The 27767-nt window shown below is 39.1% G+C and overlaps 1 protein-coding gene across 2 annotated transcripts in view; it reads left to right on the forward strand.

Annotated features, from left to right (window-relative positions):
• Positions 1 to 529: 529 nt before the first annotated feature.
• The window catches only part of CRPPA (CDP-L-ribitol pyrophosphorylase A), a gene marked incomplete at its 5' end in the record, with an annotated part of 300046 nt that continues 272808 nt past the window's right edge, over positions 530 to 27767 (forward strand). For both annotated transcript variants that reach the window (XM_082846264.1, XM_082846265.1), the window contains 2 exons: positions 530 to 786; positions 12170 to 12446. In XM_082846264.1, the coding sequence (XP_082702390.1) occupies positions 530 to 786; positions 12170 to 12446 (534 nt within the window). The remainder of the gene's footprint in view (positions 787 to 12169; positions 12447 to 27767) is intronic.

The following is a 27767-nucleotide window of genomic DNA, read 5'->3' on the forward strand; positions in this document are numbered from 1 at the left end:
AGTAACATTTGCCCATCCACCTATCTTTACCAGAGATGGAACCAGGATGCCTCATGAGCGAATGAAAGCCAGATAACTAAGGTGCACATTTTTCTGTCTCATCTCGTGGCTCTTATCCAAATCTCTTCAAATCTCTTCAAGGGGAGAGGGATGGGAGGGAGTCCTGACCACTACTGCCTGCGCACAGCTGTTAAGGTTTAAGGAGACCCTTAGGTATATAGGGAGGGCTGACACTTCCACCTGCAGCGACTGCTGGGCCTGCCAGAGGAGAAGCCGAGAGCCGGGAAAACCAGCCCTTCCGGGGCGCTGGGCTCGGGACAGAGGCCGAAGACGCGCCGGGAGGAAGACCGGCAGCGGGATCGTCCCCTGGGGCCGTACAACGGCCTGGCCCGCGCGGCTCGGGTGGGCGCTGTCTGTGTGCGCGCTTTGCCCTTGCCCGCCCTCCCCGCTGCGACCCCAGCCTAGAGCAGGAGCAGAGCCCAGGCGCAGTGGCCCGGGGCGAGGAGGGCCCGCCCCGCCGCTCGCCGCCATGGAGTCATGGCCGCCTGGCGGCTCTGGGCCCGCGGAGGCCGGGCGTCGCCTGCGCGGCTTGTGCGGCGCCGACTTGGCGGCCTCGGCCTCCTTGCTGAGCGGGGCCGGGGCCGAAGCCGGGTGCAGCGCGCCGGCCGTGGCGGCCGTTTTGCCGGCGGGGGGGAGCGGGGAGAGGATGGGCGTCCCCACCCCGAAGCAGTTCTGCCCCATCCTGGAGAGGCCGCTCATCAGCTACACCCTGCAGGCCCTGGAGAGGTAATGCGGCGCCAAGCGCGCCTTGCGGTCCCCGGCCCCCTGCTCCCCGCCCTCAAGCCCAGGGCAGCCCGCGCGCGGCACCTGCTCCAGTAGCTGTGCTCGCGCTGACACTCGCTCTCGGCGGACCGCGGGGCCGGACTCCACCCGCTCGGTCATTCCAGTTCGGGCTCCATTCCCGCTAGCCCTTCACGGAAGGGGAGCTCTGGCCCTTTAACAGGCGCGGAGCCTGGGGCTGCCCCACGGAGCCCTTTACTGCTCCAGCCGCCGGCCTGTGGAGCTGCCCTCAAGACTGACTGGGTTAGCGCGGGGGACGTTTAGTTCTAACCCCGGGGCCTGTGGGGACTAATGGGAAGCTGGTTTAGGAGTCTCCCTGTCCCATATTCTCTCTCACGCTCATTCTTCACTCTCAGCGGCTATCTCCGCGCATGCGTGGGTGATGAGTTGCAAATTAGATTAAAATCTAGTTGCAAACTAGATTTTACTTGCCAAGATAGTTTTATGGGCCTTTGGTCATTCTTTTTATCAACTCTTAACAAATATTAACTGAGTATCTGATATGAGACATACCGTGGTAGTTACTAGGTACTGAAGGTGGACCGAGAAGCAGGATTTAATCCAAACCTTTCCATGGTGGAAACGGATTTAAGGGCGCTAACTACATGCTGTATCTTCGAAAACGGACTAGCTGGGGAAATGGAAAAGGAATAGGATAAGGAGGACCAGGGGAGTAGTAGTGAGGATCGAAGGAGGTGAAAAGGAAGGGTATGTTATTTTAGCTTGCTTTTAGCCGTGTGTAATGTCTGGAGGGATGGGAAGCGGGGGGAGTACAAAGGTCCACATAGGTGTTGTTATGGTGTTGAAACTTATAGAAGCCAGTGTGGAGCTGTGGGAATATGTTTTCACGTGGATTGACATGAACCATTTGCTTTAGGAGGCTTTAATGAAGATGAAGCTAATGAGGTTCTAGTCAAAGGACAGTAGCATGTTATCCAGAAAACAGACCCCTACCTCCCACGCTTTCACACACCCCAGAAGCCAAAGGCCCCAGTTGCTTTGCATATGGTAATTTTTCCAAATGACACTATTCAGAAAGTAAGTGGAAGTGTAAAGACCCATAATCACCTTTGATTCGTGGCTGGTGGTTACATGTGAAACTCATACAAACATTGAAAGAGTTCCAGGTGCTTCTTTCGCTTCTGTAGTTTTCCATTTCTCTGAGTAGTTGATTCATGCTACTCCAATATTCCAGTGTCACAGATATTGTGACAACGTAGCTCATTTATGCAGGTAATATTAGGGGACACAATAGAGCTTGGCCAGCAGGATCTTTATTAAGCATTTAGATGTAAGGGAGTGCAGACGTTTCTACGTTGAGTTTTCCTTCGTATGGAAAAAAATGCCACAAAACTTATGTATTTGCAGTTTTGCCTCTTCTGAGGCAGTAGGAGATAGGTGGATATTAAAAAATATCAATTTTAAAGTACAAGAATGTTCTGGAAAGGCCTTGTTGATGTAAAATAAGATGGAACACTTCTGTTTTTACTTAATTTGATCACAGCTGTAATAAAATCCTAATAGCAGTAGTAACTAATCAAAACCTCCATTTTGAAATACTTCCGGGATCATTCTTTGTAAACTATTACGATGCCTGAATAATTTATGGAATATGGTTATTTTGGAGGATGTCTCAGGAAATCCTTGGAAACCTTGTATCACAGGGATGTATATACGGGTGCTTCTTAGCCATTTGCCAAATGTAAGCCCTTCTATTGGTAAAAGATGAGCTCCGTAGACTGCTGACAGTTTTCCTAGAGTGTGGTGCTAAAAGGCCTAGGTCATTTCATCCCGAAAGATAAATTATGGAAGTTCCTGTCTTTTGGAACTGAGAGTCAATGTAAAGAACTAATGAGGATTTAGAAGGAGGTTACCCCTGAAGTTTGGCCCCAAAATGGGATAGGGAAATGCAAAAAAACATGACTAGTTTGGTTTTCAGTTAATGCCATGTGAACATTTATTTCTACTCATTGACTTACCTACGCAAAGCAAGTAAAAATGTATAGCCATACAAAGGAAACATGAAAGCAAAAGGAGGTGGGGCAGATAAGAGAACAATAAAGCTCTAGAAGAAAGGAGGTAGAGGAGTGGTAACCAGTCAGTTTTAACAGGCTCAAGGAAGCAGAAACGTAAGCCTTGAGGTAGAAGAGCTGTGATGGAAGCAAGTTGATTGCAGTCATAGAACCTTGGAAAGGCTCAGGAGTTAAAAGTACTAATTAAGGTAGGGTAGACAGAGAACAACTGTCTACAGCTGTAAAGGCAACTAGTTGAAACCTTCAAAAAAAAAACAGGCTCGGAGATCCCTGTCAGAACACTGGAGGCTTAGCCTCAGGCTCAGAACCAGCACAGCCAATGGCAGAGTGAAGTGCTCCATGGCCATAGAGAAATTAAGAGGCACATTCTCATTTTCGAATGAGATGCTTAGCACTTCAGGTAGACTCAAGGAAGTACTTTACTTTTCAAACGTGCTATGCATTAAAGCACCTGTCTTTGCATAACTGAGAAGTTGGAGGAGACATTGAGAGGCTTGTCTTGTGAATTGTCTGGGACTTCATATTGTTTTTCTGCTTTAGTTGAAATTGGAAAAATACACGTTTTTCTAGTTTAGCCACAGTTTACTTGTGTGCCGTTGAAATTTCTTAAACTAATTATCAGATGAAATGAGATTTAAAAGAATCTCTGAACCCTCAAATATTAAACATGTTGGCTAAAGGCTTTCGCTGGACCAATGGAGGCTCAAAGTCCGTCTGAACTAGTTGTGTGTGGGTATATATTACAATTAGCTTTTATATGTGTAGAAGAATATATATGTTTATATGTTCACAAAGTATATTGAGATTATGCACTTTGTTCAGATCTGTGCATTACAGGCGTTATACTGAAAGGATCAAGTGTGACTAATTTGTAGGTTGTAGTAAGAACAGGTCTTCAGAAGATGACTAAAAACATTTCTAGGAGTTTTAAAGTTTCATTTTGGCCTTTTAGGGGGAATTAAAATATAAATTGAACCACAGATTATAACTTGAAGAGAACTTTGATTTTTCTTATTTTGTTAACAAGGAACTGAGGTCAAGGGTATTAATCCTTCTCATAACGATTTATGACCTGAGTTTGCAAAAGGAAGCGTTGCTCTAAGAAATCATGTGGCAGTGGTATTATTGGCAGGGGCCTAAAGCTCTGACAGTTCGGTTGTAAGATCTACTCGCAGTCGATCAACTGATATCTAAATTTTACTGGTTAAAAAAAAAAAATGTATTCCCAGGTCTGAAATAGGAAGTAAAAATTCCTGCTGGCAGTCTAATTTCTGGCTTCAAATTTCTAGGGAAAGAAAGTGTTATTAAGGAGAGGTGGTTAACCTGGAATAGCTAAATAGACTCAAATGACAGCTACAATGAAAGCAAGTCACAGAGGCACACTTTGGCCATGCTTATTCAGACTCCTGGTGGCTGTGGACTAGGTGGGAATTTCCCTGACAATAGATTTGAACAAAGTCAGGCACAGCCCTCTCCATAGCTCAGGAGGCTTCTTGAGTTCTTGAGGATACTGCTTAAGATGTTTCTTGATAAGGTTCCATGCTCATCAAAACCTGTTATTATAAATTGGCTTCCCATAGAAATCTTTTATAGGAAGAAAATATGCTGTTGCATTGGTAAAGAACTTTGTGGACGTTGTGATAGTAATGTGTATCGTTGTATATTAATATGTTGGCATTCAAATTCATGTTTCGGAGCCTTTTTAGTTTGGTTAATGTGAGTTAGGCTCCTCGAGTCTGATAAATCCAGATGAAAAATTCATTTTGTCAATTTGTATGTTCTGGAAACCATGGATTTTGTGGTTGAGACTGGGTGGCTTTCTTATTATTTGGAAAAATCGATGAAAGTCCATTTTTAGTAACTGTTAAAGACTCCATAGTGTTTTTCAGTGGATTAACTTCTGGCTTATTTGATCTTCTGAAAGTTTTCTTTTAATATTTTTTGTGTACTTAAAAAAATTGTTCTGTCCTACTGTGTTTCTGAAAACCACTGCAAATTCTGTTAGAACAAGAGAATAGAAAGCATAAATGTTAATCAAAATGAGCAATATTGATTGCTTGAATTAAGCTGAAAGTAGGAATAGAGTAGGGAAGACAGGAGAAATATTTAGAAGATAGGAATTGGCAATTTTTAGTGATTAATTATACTAAGGATTCAGAAAAAGAGATGAATTTAGGATGCTTTTGAGTGATTGCTTAGATATATGAATTTGACTTAAACATTTTGTCTGGATGCTTCATTAATAAAAGGGTTAAGTCTGAGTCAAGGGAAGGGAGAGGCCTGTATTGTAGAAGAAATAGAGTGGGACTGTGTTTTGCACAGGTCAGATGATTGGAGATTTCAGTTCCCGTTGGCACCCCTGTGGCTACTGTGAGACAAGAGAGAAGACCAGGACTGGTAGTCTGGGCTTGACCAGTGGAAGCCTTCATGGGCCATATTAAAGAGACTTGACCTTGTCAAGGCAGTCAGGGGCCAGCCCCTTCACACCAATTCGGTATTTTCCTTCTAAAATATCAGGGTGTTTATGGAGAAGGAGGAATCTATAAATTATGGCCACAGTACAATCCCGAGGCCTAATTTCCATGACAACTGTCATGTAAGTGAGCCATAGCTGTCACTGTCTCTTGGGGCCAAACTTCTGCAGCCTGGGTGAGAGCAGTTAAGGAGTGTTAACGGCGCCTGATTTTTCCATCTGTTTTTATTTATTTATTTTAAATATTTATTTGGCTGCGCCGGATCTGTAGTTGCGGCATGCGGGATCTAGTTTCCTGACCAGGGATCGAACCCGGGCCCCCTGCATTGGGAGTGTGGAGTCTTAACCGCTGGACCACCAGGGAAGTCCCTGCATCTGTTTTTTAAAAGTATTTGTTTAAATCTACTTTCAACTGATCTTGTTAAACTGTCTGAGCACAATATACCTGTAAGTAATATTTATTTTTTAAATATAATGCACATATTAATAGAAATATATTTAAACATAATCTTAAAATATTCTGGGAGACGATTACATCTAAGATACTGTATTTTTTCCTCAAATTGTCGGTAGGTGTAATGGAGCTTGAGGTTAGGTTTGTATTTGCCTATGGAATGTGCTAGGAAGGAAATACTCAGAACTTGATAAAATCCAGCTACAGGGGGTTCAGTGTGGACTTGCCTTCAGCTAAGGAGGTCGACCAGATTCATTTATTCAGCAAATATTTGTTCACTAGGCACTGTGTGAGGTACTTAAGGCCTTTCTTAGTGCCATGATTCTACATATTAAATTTTAATACCGTAAAAGGCTTTTAATTCTATAACTAGAAAAGTATGTGACTAAATCCTTCGAAACACAAACAGTACTTAAAAAGGCTTGCAAGTGCTGAATGTATGCTTGGTTACTGAACAAAATAGCATAACAAGCCCATTATCTCTTAAGAGTTGTGTAAGACAGCTTTCCGAACTTTTTTATTGTGACCTGTTATGAGAATTAGATTTTGCTCATGACTCAGTGACACATACTTAACTACATCCAACATATTTGAAAGAGAATTTCATGAAAACAATCTGTCCTTACTATTTGCTATACATTAGAATTTTACTATTGTATTAATTTCTATTGACTCAAAACTGTTAATCTTAACTTACAAAATTGATTTGATGATACTCTAATGGGTCCTGAAATCTGCAGTTTGAGAAACACTTGTTTAAATCATTTTTCTATTTAAAGCCTCATAAAATTGTTTGAGAAGTCTTAGGCCATGAGTATATCTGTCTAATCTATACCTACTTTTTTGGACTGCTTTCTGTTTGATGGAACATAGGTAATCATTTTGTAGATATTTTAAGGCATTCCAGTAAAATTGGGATTGACCTTTGGGAGTTCATTAACTCAGATGTTTGAATGACTACTGTCAAGCAATGTCCTATCTTTCTCCCTCTTCATTATTCTATATTTTAACATTTAATTTCATGTAAGTTTTGGTCAAAAAAGCAACATGTCTTTAAAAGTTGCTTTTAGCTTATTTTTTCTGATAGAATAGACTATGGAAAGTAAAAGGTGATAGGTTAGGGCACAGGTAAAGCTCTTGCCTTAGAAAAAAATCCTGTCCACTGATATAGTTGAACATGTACTTGAAACTTCTCTATTTAAAAAAAAAGCAAACTTAATGTGATGTCCTATTAATAAAGTGTGATGTCCTATTAATAAACTAAATAGATTTGATTACTTTTACACTTTTCTATAAACTCAAGAGCACATTTTATTTCGAATTGTTTAAGCTTCCTCTTATCTATTCACTGATTCATTTAACAGATTCTTCTTTTATTTAATTTATTTTTATTTATTTATTTTTTGGCTACGTTGGGTCTTCATTGTTCTGCGCAGGCTTTCTCTAGTTGCGGTGAGCAGGGGCCACTCTTCATTGCCGTGTGCGGCCTTCTCATTGCAGTGGCTTCTTTTGTTGCGGATCATGAGCTCTAGGTGCACGGGCTTCAGTAGTTGTGGCATGTGGACTCAGTAGTTGTGGCTCACAAGCTCTAGAGCTCAGGCTTAGTAGTTGTGGCACACGGGCTTAGTTGCTCCGTGGCATGTGGGATCTTCCCGGACTGGGGCTCGAACCCGTGTCCCCTGCATTGGCAGGCAGATTCTTAACCACTGCAGCACCAGGAAAGTCCAACAGATACTTCTTGATACATAGTCTGTGAGGTCAAGAATTCTGCTGGTGTTTGTTATTGGATTACCAGTGACTAGTATAATGTCTGGCAAATGACAGATGCTTACTGGATATTTTCTGAATGACTAAATGAACCCACGAATGAAGGAATACTTATGCTTAAATTGTAAGAAATAAACTTGACCATGTTTTGACCACAAATGCAGCATTATTGTTCAAAATAAATGGATTGCTGGGGACATGACGATCCAGACGTGATTTTTTTTTCTCTCATGGATTTTATGACCTCTCAGTGTTAGTGCTTTTACAGAGGTTTATAGTGTGAGCTCCAAAGTCAGAGTGGGGTATACCCAGGTCCTTTCGTTTCCTAGCTGTATAATCATGGGCAGGTCACTGCCTCTGTGCCATCTGTGAAATGGAGATAATAGTGATTTCTTTCGGGGCCGATATGACTATTAAGTGAAATATTACAGACACATGCTCCAAACAGTACATGGCACTTAGCCAACAGTTAATACATCTTAGTTACTATTGCTACTATTAATATTACTGAAAGCTTAGTATATGCCAAGCCCTGGGATATAGTCTTTGCTTTTTGTGGGTTGGCATGCTAGTGAGGGAGGTAAAAATGAAACAGTACAATGCTTGATAAGACTCTCTAGTGATAAGAGTGCTCTGGGAGCTGAGAGCAGAGATGCCTCACCCAGAATGTCAAGGAAAGCTTGCTGGAGGAGGCCACATCTGAACTGACAGCTGAAGAACAGTAGGACTCAGCCAGGAGTGGGTGGGGGTGGAGGAATTATGAGGATGAGGGATAATGTTGAGAGGCAGAGGAAGCAGCATAAGCGGAGACCTGGATGTGAGACAATGTGGCGGTCCCAGAAAGAGGGGCATGGCAGAGACCAAGTGGTGCAGGGAGAAGAAGGCCGAGATCAGGTCCTGCTCAAGAGCCAGCAGGGGATGGCCTAAGGTTTACACTTGAGGAAGGTCATCTAGAAGTGGTAGGGTGGATTGTGTTGATTAAGTGAGAAGGAGGAGACGAGCTGAGAGGCTATTGCAGAAATAATGGGAGAGATGGCTGCCTGGGTCACAGCTGTGCCAGTGGAGACAGAACCTTGGGAAACCTTACATCTAGGGGGCACTGAGGAGCTGTCACTTGTTAAGGACTTGGTTAAGCACAGTATAAGTTTTAAACCATGTAAATAGAGTAAGTTCTAGCAGTGTTAAATTTGCAATGATAGAAGTGGGGGATGGATGGATTTTACAAAGCAAAGAGCAACCTACACTTAGTCATATTCCAGAATCCTCCTTATTGCCTATTCACATAACTACATATTTTCTGGTCTGGTATTCTGTGAGTGGTGTTGCTTTGCTTTGCTTACGATTAAAATTCCCCCAAGGTGTCTGACAAAACATAAGTAATCCCAGTCATCCTTGGAGCCTCAGAATCTAGAAATCAGAGTAAAGAGTCATACTCATTGAAACAAAACAATCAGCAAACAATATATTGCAGAGAGAAGGCATTTTCATTGATTTTCATTCTCTTCAGGTTGATGAGGAGAGCTTTCTGTTTTCATAATCCTTCAAGCTATGCTATGTTGTAAGATCCTGGTAGATGAGACAGACCAAAATCATTTATTGATAAAACAAATAATTATCGAGTACTTACTAGGCGTAAAGCAATGGGCAAAACTGATACTGTCCTTGCCATCATGGAGCCTACATTGTAGAAGATGGAATGTGGTATTTTGATGAAAAATGGTAAAAATATTTTTTTCAAGTATTTTTTGGCATCAGATGGCAGTATAGGAAGATAAAGTACGATGTATTTGGGTATCATATCCTTCTGATGTTTCCCATATGAGATAGTATAGAGTGTGAGGATTACATGAGTTAGAACATGACTAATGCTTAAGACTTAGTAAGTTAATCGATGTTAGCTGTTTCATATTAAGTGATAAATTATTTATTTTGCCAGTTTTTTCTTACTGACTCAGGAGGATTATTACCTCTGACTCAGGAAGATTACCATCTCTTAAATCTTATCCACAAGCACCATCTGATAGACAGGCTACCATCATTGTCTCGCTCGGACTTCAGCAGCAGCTTCCTACCTGGTCTGTCTGCATGCTTTCTCTACCCAATCTGTTCTCCATCTTGCACCAGAGTAAAGTTTATGCTCTAAAATTAGAAGCTGCAATCACTCCTGTAAACATTTCCATGGAACTAAGTAGCTTAAAGCAACATAAATACATTCTTAAGCTTTTTGATGTCAGAAGTCAAAAAATCATTTTCACTAGGCTAAAATAAAGGTGTTAGCAGTGCTGTGTTCCTTTTGGAGGCTCTTGGGACAATCCATTTACTTGCCAGATGGCAATCCATTTACTCTCTCAGGTTCTGGAGGTCACCTGCATTCTGGGACTTATGGTCCTGTGTCATAATGAGTGCTGCATTTGTTACCACATCTTCCTCCTCGTCTCACTTGCTTTTCTTTCAGTGTTAAGGACTCTTGTGATTATATTGGACCGACCCAGATAGCCCAGGATGATCTCCAACTCAAGATCCTTAACTTAATTACATATACAAAATTCTTTTGATAGGTAGGGTTACATACATATTCACAGGTTTTGGGAATTAGGTCATGGACATCATTTGGGGGTTATTATTCTGCCTACCACAGTTCCCCTTATGTCATTGAACAGCATAGAATACTGGGGGAGGTGAGTATTAATTTGAGTGTAAATGTCCTGCATAAAGCTTTTCTCTAGATTCCTTTTTTTTTTTTTTTTTTTTTTTGCGGTACGCGGGCCTCTCCCTGCTGTGGCCTCTCCCGTTGCGGAGCACAGGCTCCGGACACGCAGGCTCAGCGGCCATGGCTCACGGGCCCAGCCGTTCCACGGCATGTGGGATCTTCCCAGACCGGGGCATGAACCCGTGTCCCCTGCATCGGCAGGCGGACTCTCAACCACTGCGCCACCAGGGAAAGCCCTAGATTCCTATTTTTTAAGGTTAAAGACTAGAACCCCTAATACGGCCTTGGAGGTCTCCATGGCCTAGCCCAGCCCATCACTTGTCTGGTCCTCCAGCCTCTTCATGGGCTCTTCTCTGTGCTTAAAGAACTCCCCTCCATTTCCTCCTAGTTTCTCAGAACCTTGCTACGGCCTCTGCTTAAACCATCCCTTTGTCTCTCCCTCCAAATCCTTTTGCCTATTTTCCTGCCTTCTGCCACTTGAAGAGAAAACTCTGCTTCCTTAGGGAGCATTATCTTGGCCTTCTCTGTGCTGGTCAAATATTGTGCTGCATGCGATCCTGGAGCCTGGACCTCTCCTTCACAGCACTTTATTGCAGCTTGGAGTTGTTCTCTTTTTTATCTGTAAGCTCTGTGAAAGCAGTAACTATTTCCATTGTATACTCAATTCTGATCATTTATTCAGTGCTCAATAAATATTTGTTAGAGGAATGGACTTAAAATGAAAGGATGGTGTGCCCTCAAGTTTTGGTTGTGTGCCTCAGTGTAGTGCTGTCGTAGCCACAGGCAGAATGGGGTTTTGGGTTATAGGAAGGGTTTGTTGAATAGCAGAAGGTAGGAGATGGTTAATTATTGAGTGAAGCTACCCAGTGTTTTTCATTTATTGATAATTTCATTATTCAGTAATTTTCAGACCCTTCTTTCATCTCTTTAAAAGTGAGTACAAGAGTTAACTGTCTAGCATGAACATGTAGGATCTCAGAGGCTAAGAATGCCATTAAATTTTAAAGTGGCCTTTAATCAGAGTTGATATCATGGGCCAGAGGCTGTTTTCCTGGCTTGGGCCCATCAGCTGAGGAACTTTGAGTGTATAATCATGTTAGCCTCTGTTAACACTGGTCTTCAAGAGAATTCTCAACTTTACTGCAGCCACTGCCACTCAGCGCTGTGGACTGTTAGCATCTGTATGTCAGTAGGTCTAAAAGTGTTTCAGAACAGAGAAGAATTGCTTTGTTTTGTGTCTGACTCAACAGATGAATTCCTTTAATTTTATATTTCATTAAAATATGAGTTTTCTCTTTTATTTGAGCCTGATTTATACTTATACAAACTTAATTAGCATAATTTCCCTATTTAAGCTAAAACATTTCACCTTGATGTAGGCAAAGTTTAGTTCAGCTATGCAGCTTTGTTGCCAAATCAATGGATTTCTTGAAAGAGACAGAACTTGTGGAATTCAAAAGTGCTTTGGGTTGTTCCTATTTAACGGAGAGAATTATTTGGGGAAAAAAAAGCAATTTAAAAGCATAATCTTAAATTTTTTCTCTCAGTCTACTGATGAATATACTAATTATTTAAATTTAACTTAAGAAATCTGTGATACATATCTATACCTAATCTATGCTTTGCAATATAGGTACTTTCACACTATGTATTGAAAAATACTACTTCTATTTATTTTCATGTTTCTATAGTATGAGAAATTCAAATTCTTAATCAACCCCTTTACTAGACATGATTAAAAATGCATAACATTGACTTAGTTCGTAGCTTTCCATTTTTAATGTCCCTATGAAGATGTATTAGTAGTAATTAGTAACTCAGTTTTGTTACTAGATTAACTTTAGTTGTTTAAGAATCAATTGATATGAAATGTGTGCATACTTTCCTTATAGAGTATCTTGGATAAAGGACATTGTTGTGGCAGTAACTGGAGAGAACATGGAAGCAATGAAGTGTATTATTCAGAGGTACCAGCATAAAGGCATCTCTCTGGTTGAATCTGGAGTGACCCGCCACAGGTCAATTTTCAATGGACTAAAAGCACTGGCAGAGGATCAGCCCAACTGTAGACTCTCAAAGCCAGAAGTAGTGATTATCCATGATGCTGTGAGACCATTTGTGGAGGAAGATGTCCTCCTTAAAGTTGTCACAGCTGCTAAGGAACATGGGGTAAGTACTGAAATACTTCTGAGAATGGATAAAAGGGGCAAACGCTATAGCACATATTCATTTGCTGGATTTTGATGGAATTGTATTCAGTATTTAAATGTCAAGTTAATTAAAATGGGCAAGATGACATAAAACGTTATTCTAATTTGTTTTAGGAAGTTTATATTATTATAGATTGTGAGACTGTTCTGGAATTTCTTTTGCTAGGTAGTCATTTATCATAATGTAATATGAGCTATTTGGAGAAGAATGCAGTAATGCCATTAGAGTATGGATATGAATGGATGGACCTTAGCTGCATATTTAATTTCATTCCTTTACCTAAAAATGCTGAAGAGGGACTTCCCTGACAGTCCAGTGGTTGGGACTCTGCGCTTCCAGTGCAGGGGGTGCAGGTTCGATCTCTGGTCGGGGAAGTAGGATCCCACATGCTGCGGCATGACAGAAAAAGAAAAAAAAGCCTAAGAATCTTGTAAGAGTCTAGGAGCTATGTGACTTAAAGCAAAAAAACCCAAACAAACCTGGCTCATTTCACCCAATTTTTGTTTTAATTTTTTAGAAGTGGTTTATTTTTTTAGCACAAATAGCCAGGCAAGATTTTCACACCCCTTAAAGTGAGTAATCTTAGGATGACAGAATTCTGTGTTCACTTCTCTTTCACCAAAATAAACACAGGATAGCAAAAGATCTGTTGTAATCTTTGGAACATATTTGTGTTTTTTTAAATTACTGAGTAAAATCCTGTAAATGACATAATAGATACTAAACTGAAGTGTACAGTTTAAATTTGAGACTTAGTGAAAATTTATGGCCCAGACTTCGTATAGTATAATAGAAATAGGCTGTAGGGGCTTCCCTGGTGGCGCAGTGGTTGAGAGTCCGCCTGCTGGTGCAGGGGACACGTGTTCATGCCCCGGTCTGGGAAGATCCCACATGACGGGGAGCAGCTGGGCCCGTGAGCCATGGCCGCTGAGCCTGTGCGTTCGGAGCCTGTGCTCCGCAACGGGAGAGGCCACAACAGTGAGAGGCCCACGTACCGCAAAAAAAAAAAAAAAAAAAAAAAAGGCTGTAGAGTTGGACAGACTGAGGCCCAATTCTGTTTTTCTAATTATTAGTAGTATAATATGTTCAACTTTCTCAACTTCTTTGAGCTTATTTTCCTTTTAAAAATATAGATGCTAACTTGTAAGGTTGTTTTTAGGATTGGAAATTGTATATGTGTTAACTACATAGTAAAGTGCTAAGTATTTAAAGTGGTATTACTGTAAGAATAATTATAATACCTCAGATAATATTTTGTTTCAAAGATTGTAGACCAATGGAAGGAGTCATCTAAGCCTTCCTAGCCATCTGGGTTTCCAGGAAGTTATAAAATACTCAACTGGGAAAGATAGCCTGATTTCTGTTTAGTTATCTATATGTATTTGGAGTTTCATGTTCAGGAAATTGCTCCTAATTTCATCTCTCTACAACATGAATTTCTTTTACATTTAGACCTGTGTAAGAATTCCACAGGTAAAATGAAACATTTTTCTTATTTTTAATATAACTTCTAAGTGGTATTTTGATATAGTGAAAATTATGGCTCAGGAACACTAGTGACCACAAAACTTTCTCACGGCTCCTGTGTTTTTTGTGACATCTTCCTCTTTTCTAGGCTCCTAGATTGTGGAAGAGACAATGTGGCCAGGTGCAAGGGTGATGAGGAGGAATAAAAGAAGAAAGGATTTATAACTTTTAAGAATTTGAGTAAAACTTTACAAGTTTGAAAGTTCTTAGGGAAGACTATATAATTTGGGCAGTTAGAAAGTCTAGGCATACCATAGCACAAATAAATTATGGCTCTTTGCCTATGTTACCTTTTGGGAAAATAGCACTTAAAACTCATTGTGAAAATCAAACATTTGGGTTTTTTGAGTATTCAGAGAATTTCTAAGATTGTTTGTAAAGTGATTCTTTTGGTAGTATGTCTGAAAGGCAAAAGATTAATTTGCACCAATTAATAGGCTGAGAATATCATTTAACAGGTGACTAATAAAACATAAACATGTATAGCAGTTCAGTGGTTTTTTGTTAGTTGCAGTTTTGTCGGAATTGCTTTTAGACTCTAATTTTCTTAAGTTGTTAATCAGAATATAATTTGTAAGATTCAGTCTCATTATGCCTTCTAAATAAAACAAATTATGTTTTAATAAAATCTGAAACTTTCCAAATACATTGAAAAGCTGGTTTAAAGCAAAATCTTTACAACTAATTTAAGAAAACTTCAGAAATTTGGTGTCTAAGAAATACTGCCTTGTTTTTGATGGTGTTAAGGGATAATTTTCATAAGTGTAAAATCATTATTAGTTTCATGCAGTTATAAGGAGCATGGTAAGGAGTTTATTGCCCTCATTAATGAGGGAACCAGACAGATGTTACAATTGAGAGGAGAACAAATTTATATGGAATAAAGGAATGTTGAAATTAATTCCCAAATAGACAAAACTTTTTTTCCCCACGGGACGAGGGGTGCCAGTTGAACCTTCACTGGGCAGAATCTATTGGCACGTTTATAGGCAAGAATGATTTTTCCATTTACTATCAGTTATCTATAATTTTTGAGAGCTGTATAAAAGCCCAAGGGCAATGAAAAGCTGGTTTCCGCTAATCAGGAAGGGTTTGCTCTAAACAATACAGTTTTCAATTGGGGACACTTATTTTGCTTATTCTCATTTCCTTAGAATGTTGAGGATAGTGACCCGGTAGCCTCAGAAAATTCAGGCACTACTTTCTGCCACCTCTCCTACCCTGTTCTAAATTTTAATCCTAAAAACAAAAACACAACTAATTGAGATGTACTACTAGTAGTTGAAGTTCTTGAATTGGTGGGAAGTATTGGCATCGTTTTAAACTCAGGTCAAATTGCAGAAAACTGGTCTGAATTAAATTCTATAAAGAAAGTAGTGAAGATTTTTGCTTAGAGCTACCAGGCAGTTAGTTGTTTGCTTGGGAGTCCTTTGAACTCATTCTCCTTTGTTATTTTAAATTGTGTTTTATAGACTCTCAACTGATTGTCCTGTTTTCTTACCTCTTTTCAAACCCTACCTAAAAAGGTCCCTTTCAGATAAATCATTTCCTGAATAAATGAGACACTGTGACAGCCCCCTGGTGGGTATGCAGGCTTAAGATAACGTTGATATTTTAACTTTCATTACATTTTGGTTAAAAAATCCAAATTAATGATGATGTACTACTTCAAGAGACTAAGATGCCCCCAAATTAAGGCTGACATTAGGTTGTCTGCATATAGGGGCTCGAAAGTGTTGCCCGGACCCCAGTTCTTTTCTCTGTGTATGCTCCATTCTTGGGTTTCACAGAGGCAAGATGACTTCAGTAGGGCAGCTTTTATCATTTCTTTTACTTTTCATTTATTTTCTTTTATTCCTTATTTCTTTTACTTTTGGTAGGGTTGGTCAGAGTATAAAATTCTAAGTGTACAGTTATTTTTTCCCCAGTACCTTGAAAATATATTATGCCATTGTCTCCTGACTTTAATATACCTTTGAGAAGTCTACTAACCAGTCTAATTGTATTCCTTGAAAGTAATCTGCCTTTTCTGTCTGGTTGCATGTAAGAATTTTTCAGGTTTTGGGCAGTGTCTCTGGTATTTCAATATATGAATCTTTCTTCCCTTGCTTTGGATTTTTTGTCCTTTATGAATTTTATGGTCTTTAAAAATCAATTCTAAAAAATCCTAAGCTATTATCTTATTGAATATTGACCTTGTCGCATTTCCCAACTGACAGCTTTTTTTCTTCTTTATCCATATGCATCTATATACGATAAACCTTATCCTGTCCTCATGTCTCAACTTTAATATTTTCTACCTGTTCTCGTGGACTGCGTCACGGGTAATTTCAGTTTTCTATTTCATTCTTTAGTTCTAATCTTTTGCTTAAGGAGTTTTACAATTGTAATAATTCTCAATTTCTAGTTCTGTTTGGTCCATTTCAAATGTGACTGGTCTTTTTCTATTTTGCTTTTCTGTTTCGTCTTTCAATATTTAAACATTTTATACATTGTAGCTAATAGTAATTCTTGGTAGTTTAATTCTCCAGCTCTTCAGTTCTGTTCACTTTTGCTCATGATGATTGGTGTCCTCCTTTGCAATTTGGATTGTAAGCCCATGTTTGGCAGGACTCGATCAGCAGGAATCCTCTGGGCATGGGACGAAGGTATGTTTCTGAAACATCAATTTGTGTTCCCTCTGCCAGGGATCCCAAGGGCTTTTCCAACCTGCAGCAACTTTTGTCAGTTCTTGGGCTGAAGGTTTGTAGATCCTATGGTGGTGTTAAAACAAATTTCTAACACACGTATGAAGTATAGATGATCATTACCACTTCTCAGAGACGACTACTCCCACCCCCAGCTCACCCTCCTGCCCACCCCGCCCCAAATCCCAAGCCAGGACAGACAATTTTGCTTTGTCTTTCCTCACTGAGGGCACTTTTTTCTAGTCTACTCTTTAAATGAGTATATAGCTTCTCATGGATCTTTGAGGGCTATAGTTCTAACCAACCAAGTAGCACAGGCTCAAGATCTAATTCCTCATTCCTTCTCATTTGTTAAAACTAAAGCCTCTTGTTAACCCAAAGATTTCTGCCATCTTACTTCCTTGGTTTCTGGCTATCATGTTAGTTCTAGGGAGTTTTCTTGAGTCATACTTTTAAAGTTCTTTTTCAAAAAGGCACTTTTAAAAGTTACTTTTAAAAGCTGTTTATGAATTCTTCTGCATTAAAAAAAATTGTAATAGGTTTTTCCAAGGTATGTGGTCTGCCATATTGCAAAATAGGAGTCCTTTACGAGTATGAAGTACTTGTATATTTCTGCATAATTATAAGTCAAGAGATGTAGTTATAAGGACATTGTTATAAGGGATATGTTGGAGCACTGAAAAATAAAGATGTAGAGAGAATCCTTTTTAGAAGGATTAATAAGCTATTGCATATACTCTAAGAACTGCCAGTAGAGTCTCATTTTCAGTTCATGCTATCAGTAGAGCAGCCTCCTAAAGACTTGCTCCTGAGGGAAGACGTTTAGTTCAGTTACTTGCATATGTTTCTTTCCTGAGCTCTCTGTTTTTGCATCTCTAATGATGTTTTATCGTCTTCTCCCTAATCAACTTACAGTAACAGGTTATATTTATTGCTTCTGCTTCTTCATCTCCAATTTATTGCTCAATGCATTGCAATCAACCTGGCCTCTTTCCCCTCTGACTCTTCTGCCTGAAAATCACCTGTAACTTTCCAATTCCCAGTCAAATACATTTTTAGTCTTTTGTATAACAAGGAGTTTGACTGGCTTTTGTCCCTGGTTCCTTGCAGGGAGAATAAATCCTTGAAATTTGTCAAGGGTCTTAATTTTTCATGAGCCCATTGGATCTCATTTGAGCTTACGCTAGTAAGATGAGATGACTCAGGATAGGGGCTGGTTACCAGCAAGACCAATGGAGCTTTGAACCAGCTGGATTTTTGGGGTGAGAGGAATGGTGCTGGAGACCGAACTCAGTCACATGCTCAGTGGTTTAATTAATCATGCTTAAGAAGTGAAATCCCAATAAACTCTGGACAATGAAGCACAGTGGGGAGCTACTTGGTTGGTGAACAAAGAGGTGCTGAAAACATGCTGCTCCCTGATTGCTTGGGGGGAGGCCACCATAGAAGCTGTGTGTTCTGGTCTCCCCTGAGATCTCACCCCATGTGTCTCTTCATTTATTTATCTAGTCTGATTTGTATCCTTTGTCATAAATATGTAATGTAAGTAATCATAATCATATAATCATAATGTGATAAGCATTCTTCCTGAGCTCTGAGTCATTCTAGTGAATTACTGAACTTGAATAGAGGTTGTGGGAACCTCTTGAATTTGGAGTCAGTTGGTCAGAAGTGTCGGTGGCCTGGGGAACCCCACTTCTCTCTGGTGTCTGAAGTAATGGCAGTCTGGTTATGAACCATGGGTTTATGCTAACTCTAGGTGGCTGACATCAGAATTGAGTTTTAGAGTACACCAGTGTGTATAGAATGCCTTAAGTTTGATAGTGTTAACCAGCTCTTCCTTGGAACTCTTGCCTCTACCTTGGCTTCTGTGACTTTATTCATTCCTCTTACTTTTTTGACCACTCACTTTTCAGATACTTCTTCCCATCCTTTAAATGAGGTTCCTTTAACTATTATCACCAAAGTATTTCTGAGCAATCTAAATCATGCCCACAATACTTAATATTGTTTAAATCTACATACCATAAAACGCACTTTGGGGGAATGTACAATCTGAGTGTTTACACCTGTAAAGATTCTTGTAATCACCACCACAGGTAGGACACAGAACTGTTCTAACACTCTGAAGAATTTCCTCCTGTTGCCGTTAGTATTCTGACCCTCGTTCCTCTAACCCCTGTCAACCACTGATGTGTTCTCCGTTCCTGTATTTTTGTCTTTTCCAGAATCCATAAATTGAAGCATACAACATGTAACTTTTTAAGACTATTATTTCACTGGGCGCAACACATTTGTGTGCACCTATTTTAACTCTCACTGACACACTGTCCCAAATCTCTCTCATTCTCAGGCTTCTCACTTCTGAATTCCAGACCTGCTGTGTTCAACTTCCAGCTAGATAGAACCACTTAAATTTGCCTTTTTCAGGGTCTATGGAATCATGTGCAGATTGGAATTCATTAATCCTCCCTGATATCTTTCCTTGAATTTCATCCATAGGTAAGAGGGAACCACTGATTTTTGAGGAGGGAATAATAAGACTTGAATTCTACAAAGATGACTATCTGCCTTGTTTGGTAGGTTGATTAAAGGAAGAGTTTGAGGGAAGTGAAGTTAGTTGGGATCTGCAGTAATGATGCAGCTGAGTGATGATGAACCCTATATAAGCCAAATGAAATGGAGAGGGAAGTAGATAGTACTAAAATGTTCAGGGCACTGGTCTGCCTGGACTTGAGTAACGGTGTGGTATGTGAGCCATAGGAAATAAGGGACATGTATTTTGTGTGCTTTTAATTTTTCTTTTCCCTGAGGTAGTCTCATCTCTTCTCTCTAAATCCCTGTGTTCCTGCCCTCCCCGCCCTTGCCTCCAAGTTTCTGTGAAATTAGGGTTTAGGCACTGATTTTTTGCTTGCCACATCTTTGCAGACCTATTTACATTTGCCTAAGGGTTATGACTGCCTGGGACCTTTTCCGCACTGGTTCATGATTTATCTTATCTTTTCTCATAAAACAAGGTCTCCTGTACTTCCTGTATTGGATTTTTGCAATGTGTAAAACAGGGACTTTTTGTATCTGAAAGCAGGCTCCAGGCATTTGTTTCTTCCTATATTTGAATATCAGCTTGGCACAAGGTTTCTCAACATTGGCACGATAGACCTTTTGGGTAAGGTAATTGTTTATTCTTGCGGGAGGTGGCTATCCCATGTGCTATAGCATAGTTAGCAGGATTAGTTTTTGTTGGAAAATTGTTAATCTGAAGAGAAACAGTGGAATTTATATAATGAGAAATTTTGACATGGGGTGTGTGTGGGATCTCTTAGGACTGTGCAGCATGACTATTTAGCAATGATGAACAATGCTTTGGAAATTCTGCTGAAGTTAATGTGTGTGTATGCATCAAGAATGTAGTTTCACTACCCAGTTTTATAACTTTATGCAATGTATTCTGGACTGTTTTTTTAATTTTTAAATTTTTATTTCATATTGGAATATAGTTGATTTACAATGCTTTGTTAGGTTCAGGTATATAGCAAAGTGATTCAGTTATACGTCTACATATATCTATTTTTCAGATTCTTTTCCCATATAGGTTATTACAGAGTAGTGAGTAGAGTTCCCTGTGCTATACAGTAGGTCCTTGTTGATTATCTGTTTTCTATACAATAGTGTGTATATTGTTAATCCCAACCTCATAATTTATCCCTCCCCCTGCCGACTTTTCCCCTTTGGTGTAACCATAAGTTTGTTTTCTGTTTCTGTTTTGTAAATAAGCTCATTTGTATCATTTTTTTAGATTCCACATATAAGTGATATCATATATTTGTCTTTCTCTGTCTGACTTCACTTAGTATGATAATCTCTAGGTCCATCCATGTTGCTGCAAATGGCATTATTTCATTCTTTTGTATGGCTGAGTAATGGTCCATTGTATATGTGTACCACATCTTCTTTATCCATTCATCTGTCGATGGACATTTAAGTTGCTTCCATGTCTTTGCTCTTGTAAATAGTGCTACAAAGAACATTGGGGTGCGTGTATCTTCTTGAATTATGGTTTTCTCTGGATATATGCCCAGGAGTGGGATTGCTGGATCATATGGTAGCTCTGTTTTTTAAGGAACCTCTACACTGTTTTCCATAGTGGTGCAACTATAGGTGTGTGGGTTTATTTTTGGGCTTTCTATCCTGTTCCATTGATCTATTATTTCTGTTTTTGTGCCAGTACCATACTGTTGTGATTATTGTAGCTTTATAGTTTAGTCTGAAGTAGCTAATTCCTCCAGCTCCGTCCTTCTTTCTCATGATTGCTTTGGTTATTCAGAGTCTTTTGTGTTTCCATACAAATTTTAAGATTTTCTTGTTCTAGATCTGCAAAAAATCCCATTGGTAATTTGATAGGGATTGCATTGAATCCGTAGATTGGTTTGAGTAGCATAGTAATTTTGACAACATTGATTCTTCCAATCCAAGAACATGGCATATCTTTCCATCTCTTTGTGACATCTTTGATTTCTTTCATCAGTATCTTACAGTTTTCAGAGTGAGCTCATCAATGAATTCAGTTAAGTTGCAGGATACAAAATTAATACACAGAAATCTATTGCATTTCTATACACTAAAAACTAAAGATCAGAAAGAGAAATTAAGGAAACAATTCCATTTACCATTGCATCAAAAAGAATAAAATACCTAGGAATGGATTGTTTTAAAATAGAGATGAAAAACTCACTTAACAGATATTTGACTCTGTATTTGGAAATTTGACATAAAGTAGAATTGACCATGGCTAGTAATTGCTTGGTCTCTGGGTGGTTGTGGTCATGATGATCCATACTGAAGGTCAGAGTTCAATCCTGGGTGGGGGTCAGGTGATAAGCTTTCCTGGGCCAAATGGATCCTTTATCTACTCAAGAGAAAGTTTGGTATTGATTTAAGTCCTATGTCTAAGGAATGAGTGAGTTCTGGAAGAAAACAGTGAGTTCTGATTATTTCTTGGGAAATGTTGACAAAGGTTTAAATTAAGTCCAGGGCAGGTGGTGAACTACTTATTCCCTGACTGCCACGGTCTGAGGTGAAACTTGATCTGTTTCTGATGCTAGAGAAGCTGCTATGTGAAAGGCTTTTGTTTTGCTTAATTACCTGAAACTATCTGCCCTTGCAAATCTGTTCAATTAATTACTTTAAAATGAAGTTTGAAAGGGTAGATTAAGGAAAGATGAGTATACCTAGGAATTAAAGTTTAGTACATATCCAAGTTTATCTCTGATCATATTAGGTTTCAGATAAATGGTATCACTCTAATTGTCCAGAATTAAAGTTTTGTGTACAGCGGGGGCTCCTTATGCCTTTGTGCTGCATATTCAGGTTTAGGGATACTTTGTAGTGATGGCACAGTTTGGACAGGTTTTTCTAAAAGCTATATTTCTATACTGAATAAACCATAGATTCTTTCCTCATAAAAGGAGATGGGAAGTATTCTATAAAAATGTGAAATAGTCAAAATCTCATAATTGGCAATGATTAGCTTTGAAGACGTTATTCTGTAAACATTAAGTAGTCTCTGAATAAAGATAACTCAGCTAACTGAAATTGTAATTACCTAGTCGGAGGATTTCTGTTGTAGAGTGTCATAATTAGCTTGAATGCAGATGCCTGAGGAGGGATGCATGTTAGGACCTGCTGTGTTGATGGATGATAAGCATTGTTCAATTTTGCTTTTAAAAGTAAACAGTAGAGGTAGGGTTCTTTACTCGTATTGTATGATTTGTATCTATGATGTTTTCCATGCATTGATATGTGGAAATATTTGATACATTACCCTGAGAGGCACGTAATCACTGTGGTGTTGAGCTGTTAAGCTTCCATTCAGAGCTCATTGTGCTAATTCCCATGGAAACAGTGTGTTTGATAACTTGGGAATTACATTTTATAAAACAAACTTCTCAGGTAGCTGTACTTTAGAGGCAACTCACTTTGTCCATACTTGGACAGCAGAGGTATTTTCACTTGTGACTTTTTTCTTCGGCTTTTTGTGTAGTGAGACTTAGGAAGCTGGTAGCCACCTTGTGCTTTCAATTGTCTTTATGTTGTGTTACTTTCCAACTGATGTTTTAGCTTCCATAGGAAAGAAACTAGTAAGTTCTGCAATATACTAATCCTATAATGACATCTCAAAAATGAATGATCTCTGATCTTGAAGTTAGTTTTCAGTAATCAAAATGAGGGTCCATAAATACACATCTTAGAAATTCTCTTTTTAAAAATACCAAAAACAGTCAGAGAACTTTGGACACTTGCAGATCTACCACATGGTATAATAAATAGAACATTACTGGTCACTGTGAAACTCTGTTCCTGCCTTGATCGTGTTTACTCCTCCCAGGTGGATAAACATTATTTTGAACTTTGTTTTCTTTCCCTTGTCTTCAGTTTTGTAGCGTGTATCCCTAAAGAACATACTTGTTAGATTTTATTTTTTTGTTGAGGTATAATTCACACGTTCATATGATTTTTAACTGTTTTGTATATATATTTTTTGCCCAGTGTATTGGGGGAAATGTATTCACATTAATCTGTGCATCTATAATGCCTTCATGAGCACTACTTCATATGTCACAATTTATCTGTTTACAGTTAGTGGACATTTGTTTTTAATTTATGCTAATATGAACATTGCTAGCATGAACAGTGCTACTCATGTCTTCTGGTGCACATGTGCAAGGATTTCTCTAGTCAAGATGTGTGAGTGTTACCAGCCTTACCAGATGATGCTGAATTATTTTGTAAATTTGTATCAATTTACAGTCACCAATAGTGTATTAACAACAGCTTGTTGCCCCACATTCTCACCATCACTTGACACTGTTAGACTTATTTTTTTCTAATCCAGATAGTGGAAAGTGCTTTCTCTTTGTGGTTTAAATTGGCATCTTATAAGTAGGTTGGGTATTCTTCATATATTTATGGGCTTTATGTGTTCTTACTGAATTGCACATGTACATCTTTTGCCCCTGTTTCTAAGTTCTCAAATAACCACTGGTTTGTTGGGGTTATTCTGGAAACGAATACTTTGCAAAGTATATGCTTTATAACTGTTATCTCCCTTTTAAAAATTTCTTTTTAAAATACTGTTTTGTGATGAGCAAGCATTTTTATTTCAATATAGCCAAAATTACTAATGTCTTTATGGCTCTTGATTTGTGTGGGATCTGAGAGAGTGAATATGGGTGCCTTGGGTTCAGATTGGGGCAGTAGAAACAATGAAGAGTGGGCAGATTTGGGATATTTTGAAGCTGATGTCTTGCTGATGGTTTGGATAGGAAATATGAGAGGAGGAGAAATCAATGACCTTCAATGTATTTGGTAAGAACGACTAGAAGAATAGAGTAGACGTTTATGTAGATGGGAACATCTGTAGAGGAGCCAGTTAGGGGTGTGTGGTATAGGTGAAACCAGAACTTGGATATTTATAGTCTGGTTGTGTGTTTTAATCTGAATGGAGATGTTAAATAGGTATTTGGATGTACAACTCCAGATTTAAGGAGAAATATCTGGGCTGGATTTATAGATTTGCGAAGTCTCGTATAAGATAGTATTTGAAACTCTGGGAATTGAAGAGGTCACCTATGGAATGAACGTAGGGAAGTCTGAGGTCCGAGTTCTGGAAATGTTTTCCACTTAGAAGGAGGATATAAGGATCTAGGATTTAAAGTGTGAGAAGATGAGAGAGTTTGCTTGGTGATAATGGTTTCTGAAAACCAAGTGAACAAATGTCCTCAAGAAGATAAAGAGCTATCCACTGGATTTAGCAATGTGAGGGTCATTGTGAGCTTGAAAAATTTATTTTGTGGAGTTGTGGAGATGAAATCCTAATAAAAGTAGACTACAGAGCACACGGGAGGAGAGAAAAATTACAGATAAGGAATAGTATAGTATGGACAGTTGTTTGAAAGAGTCTTATTTTAAACTGATACTAACTGGCAGATGTATGATCAATGGAAGACTGACTTAATGATGGGAGGTGTCACAAAATGCATGTACTCTAACGGAGACAGTTCAGTAAAAGAATACAAACTTGAGGCAGGACAGAAGACTATTGCTATAGAGACCTACATGAGAAGGAATGGATGCCAGTAAGTATGTGGAGATGTTGGATCTTAGAAAAGAGGTGGAAATTTTTTGTAGTTCTTAGAATGTTTTGCACTTACTGAGTATTTTTAAATATATTGCACTTTTGTTAAATATATTCCTAAGGATTCTTTTTGAAGTTACTATAAAGGAATTACTTTTGGATTGTTCCTTGCAGATATATAGAAATACAGTTAACTTTTATATTTTAATCTTGTCCTCTGCATTCTTGCTAAACTAGTTTATTAGTTCTAGTAGTATTTTTAGTGGATTCATTAGAATTATCTGTGTATAAGATTGTGTCATCTGCAAGTGAAGATAGTTTACTTTTCTTGGATGCCTTTATTAGATGTTCCTGCATAACTGCCCTGACGAGAACTTCCAGTACTTTTCTTAAAAGTGGCAACAGTGGACGTCCTTGTTCCTGATGTTGAAGGGAAAACATTAAGTCATCACACCATTAAGTATGATGTCAGCTGTGGATTTTTTTGTAGATGCCCTTGATCAGATTGAGGAAGTTCTCTTCTGTTAGTTTGTTGCATGCTTTTTTCATGAAGTGTTGGATATTGTCAGATAATTTTTCTGAGTCTATTGAGATGTTCATGTGTTTCTGTTATTTATTCTATTAATATGGTGTATTACATTGATTTTTTTCTGGAATGTTAAATTAATTTTGCTTTCTTGGGATAAATCCCACTTGGTCATGGTGCACAATACTACTTACGTGTTGCCAAATTTGGTTTGTTATCTTGAAGATTTTTGTGTTTATATCTTTCCGAGTATTGATCTGTATTTTGGTTTTTTGTGATGTCTCTGGTTTTGGTAATATTGGTCTTAAAGAGTGAGTTGGGAAGTGTTCCCTCCTATTTTTTTTGAAATGGTGTGAGGAACTGGTATTGAAAAAAATACTTTCATTACAATTAACCAGCGAAGCCATCTGGGCCTGGGGTTTTCTTCGTGGGAAATTAAAAATGCCTAATTTTCTTAAAGGTCTATTCAGATTTTCTATCTTTGAATTAGTTTTGGTTGTGTCTTTCTAGAAAAATGTGATTTTATCTGTTACCTAATTTGTTAAAATACGCTTGCAGTTTTCTTTCTCCTTATTTCTATAAGGTTAGTGGAAATGTCACCACTTTCACTCCTGATATTACTTATTTGAGTCTTATAAACCTTTAGCTAAACTAGAAAAAAGACTGTTTAAACTTTTTCAAAGAACTAACTTTTGGTTTTGGTTTTTCTCTATTTTGTTTTCTGCTCTTATGTTTATTATTATGCCTGCATTAGCTTAAGTCTTTCTCTTTTTTCAGTATCTTGAGGTGGAAGGTTAGGGTTTTGATTTTGAAAATGTCCTTTTATATATACACAATTACAGCTACAAATCTCTCTTAGGACTGCTTTAACTGCATTCTCCAGTTACTTTCCATTGTGTATGTTACTGATCTCAAAGTATCATTTCCATAGTGATTTCTTCTTGGATTCATTTACTAGTGTGTTGTTCAATTGCTATGTTTTTTTTGTTTGTTTGTTTTTTGCTTTTTTAAATTTATTTTGGGCTGCGTTTTGGGTCTTCATTGCTGTGCATGGGCTCTCTCTAGTTGAGGCAAGAGGGGGCTACTCTTAGCTGAGGTGTGCGGGCTTCTCATTGTGGTGGCCTCTCTTGTGGCGGAGCACGGGCTCTAGGCATGCGGGCTTCAGTAGTTGTGGCCTGTGGGCTCAGTAGTTGTGGCTCGCAGGCTGTAGAGCGCAGGCTCAGTAGTTGTAGTGCACGGGCCTAGTTGACCCGAGGCATGTGGGATCCTCCCGGACCAGGGCTGGAAACCGTGTCCCTTGCATTGGCAGGCGGTTTCTTTTCTTTTTTTTTTTTTTTTTGTGGTACGCGGGCCTCTCACCGTTGTGGCCTCTCTCGTTGCGGAGCACAGGCTCCGGACGTGCAGGCTCAGCGGCCATGGCTCACGGGCCTAGCCGCTCCGCGGCATGTGGGATCTTCCCGGAGCGGGGCACGAACCTGTGTCCCCTGCATCGGCAGGCGGACTCTCAACCGCTGCGCCACCAGGGAAGCCCCTGGCAGGCAGTTTCTTAACCACTGCACCACCAGGGAAGCCCCAATTGCTATGTTCTTAATTCTCACATTTCTTTTTGTTTCTCTAAAACATTTTTTGAGGTATAATTGACATACAACATACTGGATTCAGGTGTACAACATGTTTCAACATTTGTGTACATTGAGAAATTACCACAATAAGTCTGTATCAGTCACCATACATAGTTACAGAATTTCTTCTGAAGAGACTTAAGATCTATTCTCTCAGCAACTTTCAAATATGCAATATAGTATTAACTATATTAAATCCCCATGATGTATTTCATAACTGGAAATTTGTACCTTTTAACTTCCTTCACACATTTTACCCATGTCCCCCATCAAGCTGTTCTCTGTATCTATGAGCTATTTCTGTCTTTTAAGTTCCAGGTAAGTGGGATCATACAGTATTTGTCTTTCTGATTAATTTCACTTAGCATAATGCCCCTGAGGTCTTCACATGTCCTGAAGATGGCCATTTAGGTTTCCATGTTTTGGCTGTTGTAAATAATGCTGCAGTGAATATGGAGGTGGGTATCTTTGAGTTCGTGTTTTTGTTTGCTTGAGATAAATAACCAGAAGTAGAATCTCTGTGTCATTTTGTAGCTCTAGCTTTAACTTTCTGAGGAGCCTCCATACTGTTACCCATAGTGGCTGCACCACTGTTTTCTAATTTCACTCTTAAGATCAGAGAACATACTTAGTATGACTTTAATCCTTTAAAATTTATTGTGTCTTGTTTTATGGCCAAACATATGGTCTGATCTGGAGAAATCTCCATGTGTACTTGAGGAGAACATAGTTGGTGGAGTGTTCAATAGATATGTTAGATATAGTTGGTTTATAGTGCTTTTC

This window comes from Leucopleurus acutus (genome assembly GCF_964270905.1).
Source record: "Leucopleurus acutus genome assembly, chromosome: 9".
NCBI lineage: Eukaryota > Metazoa > Chordata > Mammalia > Artiodactyla > Delphinidae > Leucopleurus > Leucopleurus acutus.